Source organism: Oncorhynchus mykiss, chromosome 4 (genome assembly GCF_013265735.2).
Source record: "Oncorhynchus mykiss isolate Arlee chromosome 4, USDA_OmykA_1.1, whole genome shotgun sequence".
Taxonomy (NCBI): domain Eukaryota; kingdom Metazoa; phylum Chordata; class Actinopteri; order Salmoniformes; family Salmonidae; genus Oncorhynchus; species Oncorhynchus mykiss.
The window spans coordinates 17,279,817-17,295,220 of NC_048568.1; the positions used below are offsets into that span (position 1 = coordinate 17,279,817).

General features: G+C 44.6%; 1 protein-coding gene across 2 annotated transcripts in view; it reads left to right on the plus strand.

Moving 5' to 3' along the window:
• Positions 1-15,043, plus strand: part of cep85l (centrosomal protein 85, like) — a 74,720-nt gene extending 59,677 nt beyond the window's left edge. For both annotated transcript variants that reach the window (XM_036975781.1, XM_036975780.1), the window contains 7 exons: positions 1,987-2,139; positions 2,997-3,151; positions 3,282-3,399; positions 3,510-3,560; positions 3,781-3,888; positions 5,893-6,076; positions 12,253-15,043. In XM_036975781.1, the coding sequence (XP_036831676.1) occupies positions 1,987-2,139; positions 2,997-3,151; positions 3,282-3,399; positions 3,510-3,560; positions 3,781-3,888; positions 5,893-6,076; positions 12,253-12,416 (933 nt within the window). In that variant the 3' untranslated portion in view covers positions 12,417-15,043. The remainder of the gene's footprint in view (positions 1-1,986; positions 2,140-2,996; positions 3,152-3,281; positions 3,400-3,509; positions 3,561-3,780; positions 3,889-5,892; positions 6,077-12,252) is intronic.
• Positions 15,044-15,404: the final 361 nt, after the last annotated feature.

Here is a 15,404-nt window from a genome sequence, read left to right on the forward strand (position 1 = left end):
AACCCTAACCCTAGCTTCATGTCTACACCCCAGCCTCATCCACAACCCTAACCCTAGCTTCATGTCTACACCCCAGCCTCATCCACAACCCTAACCCTAGCTTCATGTCTACACCCCAGCCTCATCCACAACCCTAACCCTAGCCTCATGTCTATACCCCGGATCAACCCTAACCCCAGCCTCATCCACAACCCTAACCCTAGCTTCATGTCTACACCCCGGATCAACCCTAACCCCAGCCTCATCCACAACCCTAACCCTAGCTTCATGTCTACACCCCGGATCAACCCTAACCCCAGCCTCATCCACAACCCTAACCCTAGCTTCATGTCTACACCACGGATCAACCCTAACCCCAGCCACAACCCTAACCCTAGCTTCATGTCTACACCCCGGATCAACCCTAACTTCATGTCTACACCCCGGATCAACCCTAACCCCAGCCTCATCCACAACCCTAACTTCATGTCTATACCCCGGATCAGCCACAACCCCAGCCTCATCCACAACCCTAACTTCATGTCTATACCCCGGATCAGCCACAACCCCAGCCTCATCCACAACCCTAACTTCATGTCTATACCCCGGATCAGCCACAACCCTAACTCTAGCTTGATGTGTACACCCCGGATCAACCCTAACCCCAGTCCAACCCTAACCCTAGCTTCATGTCTACACCCCAGATCAACCCTAACCCCAGCCTCATCCACAACCCTAACCCTAGCTTCATGTCTACACCCCAGCCTCATCCACAACCCTAACCCTAGCTTCATATCTACACCCCAGCCTCATCCACAACCCTAACCCTAGCTTCATGTCTACACCCCAGCCTCATCCACAACCCTAACCCTAGCCTCATGTCTATACCCCGGATCAACCCTAACCCCAGCCTCATCCACAACCCTAACCCTAGCTTCATGTCTACACCCCGGATCAACCCTAACCCCAGCCTCATCCACAACCCTAACCCTAGCTTCATGTCTACACCCCAGCCTCATCCACAACCCTAACCCTAGCTTCATGTCTACACCCCGGATCAACCCTAACCCCAGCCTCATCCACAACCCTAACCCTAGCTTCATGTCTACACCACGGATCAACCCTAACCCCAGCCACAACCCTAACCCTAGCTTCATGTCTACACCCCGGATCAACCCTAACTTCATGTCTATACCCCGGATCAGCCACAACCCCAGCCTCATCCACAACCCTAACTTCATGTCTATACCCCGGATCAGCCACAACCCTAACTCTAGCTTGATGTGTACACCCCGGATCAACCCTAACCCCAGTCCAACCCTAACCCTAGCTTCATGTCTACACCCCAGATCAACCCTAACCCCAGCCTCATCCACAACCCTAACCCTAGCTTCATGTCTACACCCCAGCCTCATCCACAACCCTAACCCTAGCTTCATATCTACACCCCAGCCTCATCCACAACCCTAACCCTAGCTTCATGTCTACACCCCAGCCTCATCCACAACCCTAACCCTAGCCTCATGTCTATACCCCGGATCAACCCTAACCCCAGCCTCATCCACAACCCTAACCCTAGCTTCATGTCTACACCCCGGATCAACCCTAACCCCAGCCTCATCCACAACCCTAACCCTAGCTTCATGTCTACACCCCAGCCTCATCCACAACCCTAACCCTAGCTTCATGTCTACACCCCGGATCAACCCTAACCCCAGCCTCATCCACAACCCTAACCCTAGCTTCATGTCTACACCACGGATCAACCCTAACCCCAGCCACAACCCTAACCCTAGCTTCATGTCTACACCCCGGATCAACCCTAACTTCATGTCTACACCCCGGATCAACCCTAACCCCAGCCTCATCCACAACCCTAACTTCATGTCTATACCCCGGATCAGCCACAACCCTAACTCTAGCTTGGTGTGTACACCCCTGGAACACTTAACCTAGGCGCAACCCCAACCCTAATGAATGTAATCAACCCTCTACCCCGCCCTCCAGATGAAGACGCGTGACCGCTACATCAACAGCCTGAAGAAGAAGTGTCAGCGGGAGAGTGAGCAGAACCAGGAGAAGCAGCAGAGGATAGAAACCCTGGAGAAGTACCTGGCTGACCTGCCTTCCCTGGATGAGGTCCAGACCCAGGCCCAGCAGGTAGAGACCCTGTCCAGCCACAGGATCACCTCAGGGGGTCCCGTTTGCCTGGAATCTCCGCTAGCATCTCCGCTAGAATCTCTGCTATGCTTCTTAGTCATTTGATGGCTATGTTAGAAAATACCCCCAAAATGATGAGAGAGTACATGAGCTAGCCTGTATGGTCTTGATTTAGTTTCAGGGTTAAGATTTAGCTTAAAGGCCAGGTTCATGTGAGGGTTAAAGGTTAAGGTTATTGGTTGAAATTGGATTTGTGGTCACTGGTCAGAAAGCTCCTTATGTCTACCCCCTCTAGCAGAGGCCAGACAGTGAGCCCCAGCTAGCGTCTCTGCTAGCTAGCGTCTCAGTGAGACGCTACAGTAACACCTGGTAATGGAGCGGAGGCGTCTCTTCATTACAGCTCTTTAATCCCATTAGACCTGATTAGATCAGCCATTTCAGGCTGCATTAATGGTAGTCCTAGAGGGGAAAGAGGAGGAGGCAGGGGAGTTCATACTGTCAATTAACAGCAAGTGTCTGTTAATAACCTCTGATCAACCTTAAGATAATATGTCTCCTATTGTGTTTGCCCTGTCTATCTGAACTGTAATGATAATTAAATCATCGTCAACCTGCTTTGTGTAAATTTCTTCAAGACAATTAATGAGATTCAATTTGGTAATCGTTATCGTGTAATACACCATTTTACCACCAGAGGTCAATAAGAACCAGACAATTAAGTCAATGTAAATTTCATAGTGTGGGTTTGTGTGCACTAAACTGGTGTGTATGGTTCGGTGAGTCTTATCTAGTTGTGTTTGCCTGTTTGTGTATGTACAGTCCTAATGTTCTGTTCATGTGCTGCGTGTGTTTATCAGCTGGAGGAGAGTCAGGGGAAGGCCCAGGGCCTGCAGGACACAGTGGCTCGTCTGGAGAAAAACCTGGAGGAAGGCCGCACCGTGCTGCAGGAGAAAGAGGACCTGATTGAGACCCAGTGCAAGAGGGAGAAGGAGCTGGTGGCTGCTGTGCAGAGGTATGACCAAGGAATAGAAATGCAATATGTTTTTTAATTGTCACAGTGCGTTTCAAACAGAGCTGGTTAGCTGTGGTTGTGTTGATGACAGACGGTGCCCTAACGTTGTGTCTCTCTCTGGTTCCCCCAGCCTGCAGGAGAAGGTGGAGCAGTGTCTTGAGGACGGCGTACGGCTCCCCATGCTGGACCTAAAGCAGCTGGAGGTAGAGAACGCAAGACTACAGGAACAGCAAGCCACCACCAGCAAGGTCAGACGCAGAATGCACACACACACACACAGACACACACACAGGGTCATTCAGAGTGCTGAGTCTTGACAGCTACCAGATGTTTACGATTCCGCTCTGCTCTTTTTCAGCTGATAGACAATCAGAAGAACCAGATAGAAAAACTCACCCTTGAGCTGACGGTAAGCCCTATTATTAGACTGTATTTGGGTCAACAATATGCTTCAATCAGGTGCTATTGTCGTCTAGTAGTTGTCATGTTGTGTGTCTGTCCTTGAGTGTGTCTGTGAGTGGTGATGATGATGATGTTTAAGAAGAGGATGATGATCAGTCATCGCTGTCATCAGTGCATCGTACAGCGTAGTGGCCGTTTCATGCGATGGTTGTCTTGTTCTGCTGCAGGCTGTAGAGCAGAGGCTGCAGAAGGAGCGATGTCTCTCCCAAGAGCTCCAGCAACAGCTGCAGGAGAAGGACGAGGCCCTGGATGCCTTTTCCTGCACCCTCCACCAGGTAACCAGCCCCTCGCTGATGAGCCTCGCGCAGACACTCCGAAAACACTAACTACAAACGTGTACGACGTGTACGTCGCAAAGTAGAATTGTTCTCGGGAGCAAACAATGAGCGGACATTTCTTAAGCCCCGTTTATACCTGCCGCTAACACGCGTCCTGATCGTTTACTATAAGTTTACACTTATGGAGACCTGATCAAAATCAGTTCACAATGGGCCTTTTAAAATTGTCTACTCCTGTCAAAGAATGTGGGCACAATCAAAATGAGGACAAGATCAGGACAAAGGACGCATGTTAGAACCTAGGGTAGATTGGAGTATCTCTCACTCTCTCACACACACCCACATCCTGTCAGACAGTAGCTCTGTCCCAGGTTTAGCTGGTGATGGAGAGGTCCATTCACCCCCATTATGTTCCACTAGTGACCCTTTTTGTCCTCAGATCTTTTCATAGCAGCCAAGTCATGAATAACCCAATATGGCCCCTCCAGCTCCCACCACTACCACACTATTAGAATTCATGGTGTCATTCTTCACCTCCCCCACCCGTCTCAAGGTGAGGACGAGCCCGGCGATGAAAGGTCTGAATTCATGCATGTGACAGCCGGGCGGGCAGAAGAGGGCGGGAACACGTGTGTGTGTGTGTGTGTCTCCTGTACAGAGGAGAGGTAGAGAGCACACACACACGTGGCTGGCGCGGCAGCACCATACATTATCCCACTGACAGGGACACAAGAGGCAATTATCAGCTGGAAGATTCCCCGGCTCGGCTCCCACAAAGGGAGGTCGCTGGTTTGGAGAGAGAGAGAGAGAGAGGGAGGGAGGGGAGGATGGAGGGTGAGGGGATGGAGTGTTGCCTGGCTTCGACTACTCAAAGGGCTGTCGGCGCAGGGACGGTGAGATATGACAAGATGAGATGAGTCTGTGTGGTGTGTCTACTAGTATGGGTGGTTTTAACTCCACTGCTCTATGGAGGCTGGGTCTTAAGCGGCACACTATGTCCCCAGCAGCGTGCAGAAAGAATGACAGGGGAGGAGGGAAATTTGACTCCAGGCAACAACAAGTGGTAAGCGCCTTTGGGTGTGAAACTGAGATGAAAGAGTTTTTTTAAAGTTTTTGTGGTGATACGGCCTCCATCTTGGAAGAGCAGGAACTTGGCTAATCGGTCCTAAAATGACTTTGCACCTGCAACAACTACTATTACCTTTCTGTCCCCTTGGTGGGTGTTTGTTACTATGATGCCTCGTTATCCTGTTGAGGGATGGTGATTATTATTCCAGACTACATGGTATTCTGTGAGACATTTGGAGAGACTCATTTTAAAGTGTCTCATTTGAACTATTCTGGTTCAAAGCAGAACCAATGAGAGGCTGTGCAAGTGTTGATGATCCTCCCAGGTTACAAAGGAGTGTAAACACACAAATACTCACACACTCCGCTTTAGACACTGCCTGCCAGTGGCAGTTCTCACTTCTTCATTTCTCTCTCAAATGCAGTTTCATCCAAAAATACACTCTCTGGAGCCCTAATGGACAAATCCATTTCTGTTTCGAAATAATAGCGCGGCTGTCATGTTATGATAAGAAAAAGTTATCAAATTGTATTGGTCACAAACACATATTTAGCAGATGTTATTGCAGGTCCGTGAAATGCTTGTGCTCCTATTGTGAGCGACTAAACTCCCTTCTCTAGCCATTTACAATGTGTTGTTGTTATTAATGCATTGTGGCAGTGACAGAGAACAACAACGACGCTTTTAAGCAGAGCAAAGAATTTAGCCAATTTGTGTTTCAATTCAGCAACACTTTATCTACTTTGAACTGGCTCAAAATCCTATTTAATATTGGGGCGGATTTAATGGGTTTTACATGAATTTAATGAACACTCCAGAGCTCTGCTGCATTAGTGTCAGTGTTTAATAACAAACCCAGTGTGGATATCTAAGCTAAGTGTGTGTGTTCCACTGTGTGTGTGTTCTAAGTGTGTGTGTGTGTATTCCTACAGAACCGAAGGCAGGTGGAGGAGGGCGTGATGGTGCGTCAGGGCAGCGGGGGCCAAGGGCCCGAAGCGGGGCCCTTACTTAAGGAGATGTCCCTGTGTTTGCTGGACCTCAAGGCCCTCTGTAGTATCCTCACCCAGAGGGCCCAGGGCAAGGAACCTAACCTGGCACTGCTACTGGGCATCAAATGTAAGTACATCTGTCTAGATCAAACCTCTCTGCATACACACACCTCCACCCACAAACTACTGCCTTATCCAAAATAGGCTTGGGCGGTATACCGTACGGTACACTGGGGTATTTGGAAATAGCCATGGGATGTTGTTTCAATACATTTAATACCATTAAAGCTATTTTTTCACTTTTTAAGTAAATAACTGCAGTCAACGTGTGTAATCCGTTAGGAGATAAAGCAGATCACATTCTTCATTTCACCTGTCACATTATTTGACATTATGAAGCTCACCGTAGTTCCCGAGAACAGTTGAGCCAGTCATGTGTTTGTTTGTAAATAGCACAACGGGAGAAAGCAGAAACAGGTGAGTCCAGCTGTGTATTGACAGGAGTCACGTTTCCTATTGAAAGTCGTGTTCTTTTTCTCTTCGATAGGATCCGTGGCCTGCAACTATAGTTTTCCTTCACATAAAATGCATTAGTGCAACACATTTGGCATAAAATAGCTTAATTTTCATCAGATGAAAAGTGCAACGCTATTTGGCTGGCAGCCACAAAAGTAAACGAGCTAACAATGAAAAAGCAAGGTCTTTTGCAAAAACGATGCATGGCCATCATATTTCTAATGTTTATCATAGAAAGAACGTAGCCTGCTAAATTTCCTAATGTTTTGCTCAAAGGTAATCTTGCATTATACCCGGAGAACAGTAGGCTACACTAAACATTTCCAGAGATGCAAAAATCCTGGCGAAATGCATAGCACACAGAATAAAGAAGGTTTTACCAGATATTGTTCCTCCTGATCAGACATGTTTTTTTACATGGACGATATCTTGGAGATAATGTACAACGGTTACTTGAAACAATTGAACATTATGAAACATTAACGATACCAGGCCTGATCTTCATAGCAGATTTTGGAAATGTGTTTGATAAAGTACGACTACAATTTATATATAAATGCCTGGATTACTTTAATTTTGGTGAATCTCTTATACAATAATGGGTTAAAGTTATGTACAGCAACCCCAGATGTAAAATAGTAAATAATGGTTACTTATCTGAACGTACTGAGTTTTTAAGAGGAGTAAAACAAGGCTGTCCGTTGTCTCCATATCTATTTATTATAGCCATGGAAATGCTAGTTATTAAAATTAGATCCAACAAGAACATCAAGAGGTTAGAAATCCAGGGGATAAAAACAAAAGTGTCCATGTATGTTGATGATTGAAGTTTTCTTAAGTCGCAAACTTGAATGTACGTTTGTTTATGTGTAACTCTGTGTTGTTGTTTTTGTCACACTGCTTTGCTTGATCTTGGCCGTTGAAAAGTTGAAAATGAAAACTTGTTCTCAACTGGCCTACATGGTTAAAAAAGGTGAAATAATAAATAAATACATCTTGATCCCTGCAAAGTCTCATTGAAGATCTTGATCACTTTTCTAGCCTCTCTGGATTAAAACATAATTATGACAAGTTTGGGATTTTTTTTTGCCTTTATTTAACTAATCAAGTCAGTGTACTGTACCATATTACGTATTGCTGGAAATGCAGGAAATGTAGGTTGAAGTTGAATTGAACAGTATAGAACAATCCGAATGGAGACCCATTGAAATCATTTAGAATATATGTGTTGCCACCCTAGGGTCACGCACTACTCATAAAGCACATTTAGAACTTTTATTAATCAAAACATAAAATACCGTCAAAAATACCATGATATGATATTTTAGCCATATCGCCCAGCCCTACAAGCAAGTCTCTTCTTATTATTGGTGTCCTTTTTTTGCAGCAATTTAACAATGAAAGCCTGATTCACACAGTTTCCTCTGAGCAGTTGATGTTGAGATGTGTCTGTTACTTGAACTCTGTTATTTGGGCTGCAATATCTGAGGCTGGTAACTCTAATGAACGTACCCTCTGAGCAGAGGTAACTCTGGGTCTTCCTTTCCTGTGGCGGTCCTCATGAGAGCCAGTTTCATCGTAGCGCTTGATGGGTTTTGCAATTGCGCTTGAAGAAGGTTTCAAAGTTCTTGACATTTTCCATATTGACCTTCATGTCATGAAAGTAATAATGCTTATTTGAGCTGGTCTTGCCATAATATGGACTTGGTCTTTTACCAAATAGGGCTATCTTCTGTATACCACCCCTACCTTGCCACAACACAACTGATTGGCTCAAATGCATTAAGAAGGAAAGAAGTTCCAGGCTCTGTCGCAGCCGGCCGCGACCAGGAGGTCTGTGGGGTGACGCACAATTGGCCTAGCGTCGTCCGGGTTAGGGATGGTTTGGCCGGTAGGGATATCCTTGTCTCATCGCGCACCAGCAACTCCTGTGGCGGGCCGTGCACAGTGCGCGCTAGCCAAGGTAGCCAGGTGCACGGTGTTTCCTCCGACACATTGGTGCGGCTGGCTTCCGGGTTGGAGGCGCGCTGTGTTAAGAAGCAGTGTGGCTTGGTTGGGTTGTGTATTGGAGGATGCATGACTTTCAACCTTCGTCTCTCCCGAGCCCATACGGGAGTTGTAGCGATGAGACAAGATAGTAATTACTAACAATTGGATACCACGAAATTGGGGAGAAAAGGGGGTAAAAATGTAAAAAATAAAAAAAATAATTGAGGGAATGATGAATGGTGCTAAATACAGGGAAATTCTTGAGGGAAACCTGTTTCAGTCTTCCAGAGCAACACTCGAGTGGTTTAAGGGGGAACATTTAAATGTCTTGGAATGGCCTAGTCAAAGCTCAGTCCAATTGAGAATCTGTGGTATGACTTAAAGATTGCTGTATACCAGCGGAACCCATCCAACTTGAAGGAGCTAGAGCAGTTTTGCCTTGAAGAATGGGCAAAAATCCCAGTCACTAGATGTGCCAAGCTTATAGAGACATACCCCAAGAGACTTGCTGCTGTAAGTACTGCAAAAGGTGACTTTACAAAGTGGTAGGCATGTTGTGTAAATCAAAGGATACAAACCCCCAGAAAATAAATTTTAATTCCAGGTTGTAAGACAACACAATAAGAAAAATGCCAAGGGGGGGGGCGAATACTTTCGCAAGCCACTGTATATTATGTGAGCTAAACATAAAACTAACAAATTTAAAAACGGTTTACTAAGTATCATTTTTAGTTGTTACTGGTGTTACTGTCCAATACAACAACAACAATTCTAAATACTTTGATTTTCGTCCTTGAAACATTTAATTGAAATCCTGTAGAGTTCCATTCATTCATATGGAGGACTGCTCCTACTGAGGCGTGCCAATTTGGCCGACTGGTGGCTTCAAAGCCTCTCAATGGTCAATACATAGCATCAGCAATCCAGGGTTTATACGTCATTGGTCCTGCTGCACTGTGGCAATTACTCAAACAACTGGCCTAACTGTAATCATGGGGAAGCATTTGAAAAGAGTCTGAACTATTGATGCAGAGCCAGAGAAAATGATTTTCCCTTTTCTGTGGAATCGTTATCTTTTGTAATTGCGTTGGTTTGGAGCTATGAAAGGAGCAGACGGAGTGCAGCAGTGGCTGTACTGTAGCTATAGCTAGCTTAGCTAGATGGAAATCCTTATGGCTCCAGTCAGAGCTCAGATCAGAGAGGCTGAACCTCCTGGTGGGCTAGCCGCCTCCCATATTTATGAGGCCAAGAGCTAATGATGTTTTCTCAAGATATAGAAACTGTCAGCCTTTGAAGTGAAGGCAGCGTGTTGGGGGTTAAACATTGATGTTGTAAAGTGATGACTACACAGGTTTCAGGTTTCAGGCAACAGAGGAGCAAGAAGACACTGCTTCATTCCTTCGTGACCAGACATCTTTCCTTCAAAGATTCAAAGCAATTTGACTTCTCCAATCAATTACTAATTTTATACAATACATTCGGAAAATATTCAGTACCCCTTGACTTTTTCCACATTTTGTTAGGTTACAGCCTTATTCAATTTTTTTTTTTTTTCACACAATACCCCATAATGACAAAGCAAAAATTGTTTTTTAGAGGTTTTTGCTAATTAAAAAAAAACTAAAATATTACATTTACATAAGTATTCAGACCCTTTACTCAGTACTTTGTTGATGAACCTTTGGCAGCGATTACAGCCTCAAGTTTTCTTTGGTATGACGCTACAAGCTTGCCACCCCTGTATTTGGGGAGTTTCTCCCATTCTTCTCTGCAGATCCTCTCAATCTGTCAGGTTGGATGGGGAGCATTGCTGCACAGCTATTTTCAGGTCTCTCCAGAGGTGTTCGATCGAGTTCAAGTCCGGGCCCTGGCTGGGCCACTCAAGGACCTTCAGAGACTTGTCCCGAAACCTCTCCTGCGTTGTCTTGGCTGTGTGCTAATTATCATTGTCCTGTTGGAAGGTGAACCTCTGGAGCAGGTTTTCATCAAGGATCTCTCTGTACTTTGCTCCATTCATCTTTCCCTTGATCCTGACTAGTCTCTCAATCCCTGCCGCTGAAAAACATCCCCACAGCATGATGCTGCCACCACCATGCTTCACCGTAGGGATGTTATTGGCCAGGTGATGAGCGGTGCTTGGTTTCCTCCAAACGTGGCCTGTTTGTCTGGCCACTCTACCATAAAGGCCTGATTGTTGGAGTGCTGTAGAGATGGTTGTCCTTCTGGAAGGTTCTCCCATATCCACAGAGGAACTCTGGAGCTCTGTCAGAATGACCATCGGGTTCAAGGCCTGTATCCCTCAATTGCTCAGTTTGGCCGGGCGGCCAGCTCTAGGAAGAGTCTTGGTGATTCCAAACTTCTTCTATTCATTCATTCGATGGAGGCCACTGTGCTCTTGGGGACTTTCAATGCTGCATACATTTTTTGGTACCCTTCTCTACAGACAATTCCTTCGACCTCATGGCTTGTTTTTTGCTCTGACATACACTGTCAACTGTGGGACCTTATATAGACCAGTGTGTGCCTTTCCAAATCATGTCCAATCAATTGAATGTACCACAGGTGGACTTCAATCAAGTTATAGAAACAACTCAAGGATGATCAACAGAAACAGGATGCACCTGAGCTCAATTTCAGGTCTGATAGCAAAGTGTCTGTTCACTTACGTAAATAAGGTATATCTGTTTTTTATTTTTAATACATTTGCAAACATTTATAAAAACCTGTTTACGCTTTGACATTATGGGGTATTAATGAGGATTTTTTTTTTATTTAATACATTTTAGAATAAGGCTGTAACGTAACAAAATGTGGAAAAAGTCAAAGGGTCTGAATCATTTCTGAATGTACTGTACCGTGAAATTCTTCATTAAATAAAACAGCAAACTTTTTGAATGTAGTGTTTATGACGTGCGCCCCATAAAAAAAATAATAGCTTATTTGCATCAAATGTATGATATATAACCTATGGCAGCAACAAGTGTGTCTAACTAGTGTGAGTATGGCTACTTTCTCTCTCCCTCCCAACAGGCCCCTGTCCTTCCCCCGCCCTGCTGCACAAGCAGAGCAGCATCGTCTATGCTGTCGCACATCAAACAAGAAAAAAGTTTCACGAAACACATGTATTCTGACTATCCAGATATCCGAGATAAAAAAAGTCACGATATTATTCTAATAGTGGCAATATTTCAAATGCCCATCCCTAGCACATACACAATATACACTCTCTACACTCACACACTGAACAGAGCCTTTCACACAGCCGCAGTATAATTAAGCAATACGTACCCAAGGGGGTGTGGTATATGGTCAATATACCGTGGCTAAGGGCTGTCCTATATTGGAAATATACTACAAACCCCCAAGATGCCTTATTGCTATTAGAAACTGGTTACCGACAGAATTAGAGCAATCAGCATTCAGGGCTTGAACCACCCAGTTTCTAATAAAAAAATACACACACACCTGCCAAAACATACTCATACACTTACTATCTCATAATGTAGCATATCTCACACTCCCTAAGTCACACACCTGCCAAAACATACTCATACACTTACTATCTCATAATGTAGCATATCTCACACTCCCTAAGTCACACACCTGCCAAAACATACTCATACACTTACTATCTCATAATGTAGCATATCTCACACTCCCTAAGTCACACACCTGCTGCTCGTTGAAATCTTGGATTGGTAGATGTGTACTAAAGCCCATCAGATAGATTTCAGCATTGCTTCATTGATGTGATCTCTGCTTCCTGACGGTGTATTTCTCTCTCTTACCCCCCCATAGCGATGAGCATGTCAGGGGAGGAGAATGACAACTCTCTGGTGGAGGACAACTTGCGGGCCAAGCTGCTGGAGGTTGGCCAGCTGAGGAAGGACATTGACGACCTGCGCACTGCCATCTCCGACCGCTACGCACAGGACATGGGCGACAACTGTGTGACGCAATGACAAAAGACACACCCGCCACGAGGGATCCTGACCGCCCCTCTTCTCTCGTCACTGCACAGCGTCAGCATGCCCACCTCCTTCTCCCCAGGGCTACTGTTTCACAGCCAGTGAGGACAGGACGAATCCTGATTGGAGGAAACCCAGGAAGAACAGTGTTTTAAAAAAAAAAGGGAATAATAAACCTGGTACAGTGTCAAGCGGCCATGAGGTTTTTATCCAGTTCTACGTGATGGAGGTATCTATCGCCAGCGTTCTGAACGTAGGAGCAAGCTGTGAATCAAGTTTACAAGGAACAGTCTTTTTTTTAAATAGGTTTTGATTTTTCAAATGTTGATCGTGCTTCCTGTGTACTAGAAAGAATTCCAACATGATCATGTACATTGCTTCATGCGCTTAGACTTGTGTATTTAAACCTGGAGACCCCTACCCTCACAGATGCACAGAAGGTAGTCGGAGTGTGTGAGTGTATGCGTGTGTGTTGGCGTGTATTTGGCCCCTCCGACACAATCACCAGCCAGTAGGAAAATGACTCTCACTGCTGCTCTGTCAAGTGCCTCTGTGTGACAGCTTCTCCAGCAATCAGCTGTCCCCTTCCTAAGTCGTCTCCAACGGCAACCAATGGCTCCCCTCTCACACATCATCTCCACAACGCGTGTCGCCCAAAGACATTGTCCCCAAACGTTCCTCTCAACTGCTGCCCGTAGTCGCAGGTCGACACGGCATAGTGGCACTTCTTCCTTTCACAACATATCCGCGCCATTGTGGTGTTTCCGGTCTCCTTTTTAATATGGGTGTTTCTTCTGTGTGAGTTCAGTGATGTGAATAACACTCCCAGACTGGTTATTAGGATAGCTGTGTTGATACGGAAATGATAGCATGGCAATTATACCCTCAGTTATATTATTGGCTGTTGTTGTATTGTTGTTGAATATCTTAAGCAATATATTAACCCATCAGGTAATATTCAGGTGTCTTTCTAACCAAATGAAATTCAGGAATTGTTTTTCGAAGTTAGGAATCTCCATGGTAAGGCCGGGGCTCAGTACCGTGTCCCCTGAGTTCCATAGACACCTATTTGATCGAGACAGTAAAAACAAATGCAAAAACAACCGATGGCAAAATTGACAAGGCACTTCTACAGTCTAGGCCTTCAGAACATTACCCAGTGCGATTTGACTGAGCTAGTATCCATCCAGTCAGTCAATATAGGAGCACGTAATACGTCAAGGTTACTGACCACTCTACTCCTCCAAACCTCTTCCACACAGTAGAGGGGACTCTTTAGTCTATTGGATTCATGGTGTGATCGTTGGTTCACATTCTCCTGTTTTACTTAATTGATAGTTTGCCGTCGTTCCCACTATTTGTCATAGGAACACTCCTCGTGCTTGATCTTTAACTAAATGGGAAGTGAATTTACTGTTTGCTACAAAGTGATGAACGTTATTATACATGTTATTTTAAAAACGATCTACAGAAACTGTAATTCAGCCTGGTAATAAGTTGTTAAAAATGACGATATCCATTTTCATAGCTTAATTTATTGCATGTTTCGAAGTGACATGTTTTAATGTGGACTTAAGTCAGTGTTGTGTGCGAAGAACAATTTGCATGGGTAGGGTATCCTATTCTACTGTTGTATTACCGATCTTAAAAAGGAAACGTGTACAGTATGAGCTATGTAAGAGATGTTTTGGTAGGCTATAAGATATGGAACAAATGTTTTGACTATGTTCCAGTCGAGCCGACATGTGCAGTCTCACGAACGCTGAACCGCAGTCTAGCGTGATTGTAATTTAAAAGCAATGTTTCTGCATTCACGGTAAACCCTGCATATGTTGGCTCAATCGGAAATGGCTTTTACATTTCAGCCGTACTATACTGCCGATCTTCCACGATACGGATTTAATCTAGCCCTAAGTGGTACATGGAAACTGTAAAATACTATGCAATGTCCCATGCACCAGCCAGCGCCTCACATTCAGTTATCAGCAGCAGATATGAGATATTGTTCTTCTGTGCCTTTACAAATCTATGCAGCAGATAAGAGCTCCTGTATGTTCCTCCCTATTGACATGAATAGTGACTGGAGACATGTAACTATTCTGCATGTATGCATCCAATGTAAATAGGATTCTCTGACTCTCTTACAATGTATGGTTACCATCTTACATTGTACTGTCTGTATGTTGACAAAGATGTTGCTAAGCAATAGCCACAAACAATGCATACATATCCACTCAGGTAAATAAAGACCATAGCAGGCTCTTGTGAAACCTGGAGAAGAATGTACTCGGATGCACAGAACGGTGAGGCACTGTAAGTATGGCACCCATTGTGACGGTGTAAGTCTATGGTGAGACTGGTGTTGGTCGACTCATCCAAAAGGGAAAGGTGTGGTTGTCATGGCTGTCTCTCTGTGCACTGTGGACTTTGAGCCACTGGTTGGCTTTATTGTACGTAGGATTATTTCTGTGGTTTATACATGTTTTAAGCTTTTAGTTTTGCAGCTAGATTTTATGAATGCCAAAGGTCTATTTATATACGATGTTCCTAAATGTATTAACAAGTATTTTTCCATTTGATATGTTATTTGTACAGATTGCAAATACAATATTTTTCTATAACTGTTGGTATGTGTTCTCTCTAGGCCGCCGTTATAATAATCAGGTGATTCAGAACCTGAAACAGATCACAGTTCTAATCAATTAGTAGTCGTGTTTTATTGGTTACACAGCGACCCAGCACTGTCACACGTTTCTAGCCTTTGTCGTTCATTGGCCAAGAATTGTTAGCATTTGAAATCTATTTACTACCACAACTTGAGGGGGATGACCGATCAATTCAAAAACGTCAAAGTAGTTCAATCCATCTGTTGGCTAAACCCTAATTATTATTATTTTATTATTACATACAATCTACCGGCAGTGAAGCAGCTCAACATTTACATTACATTCAGTCATCTATCACTCCCATCCAGAAGCAACC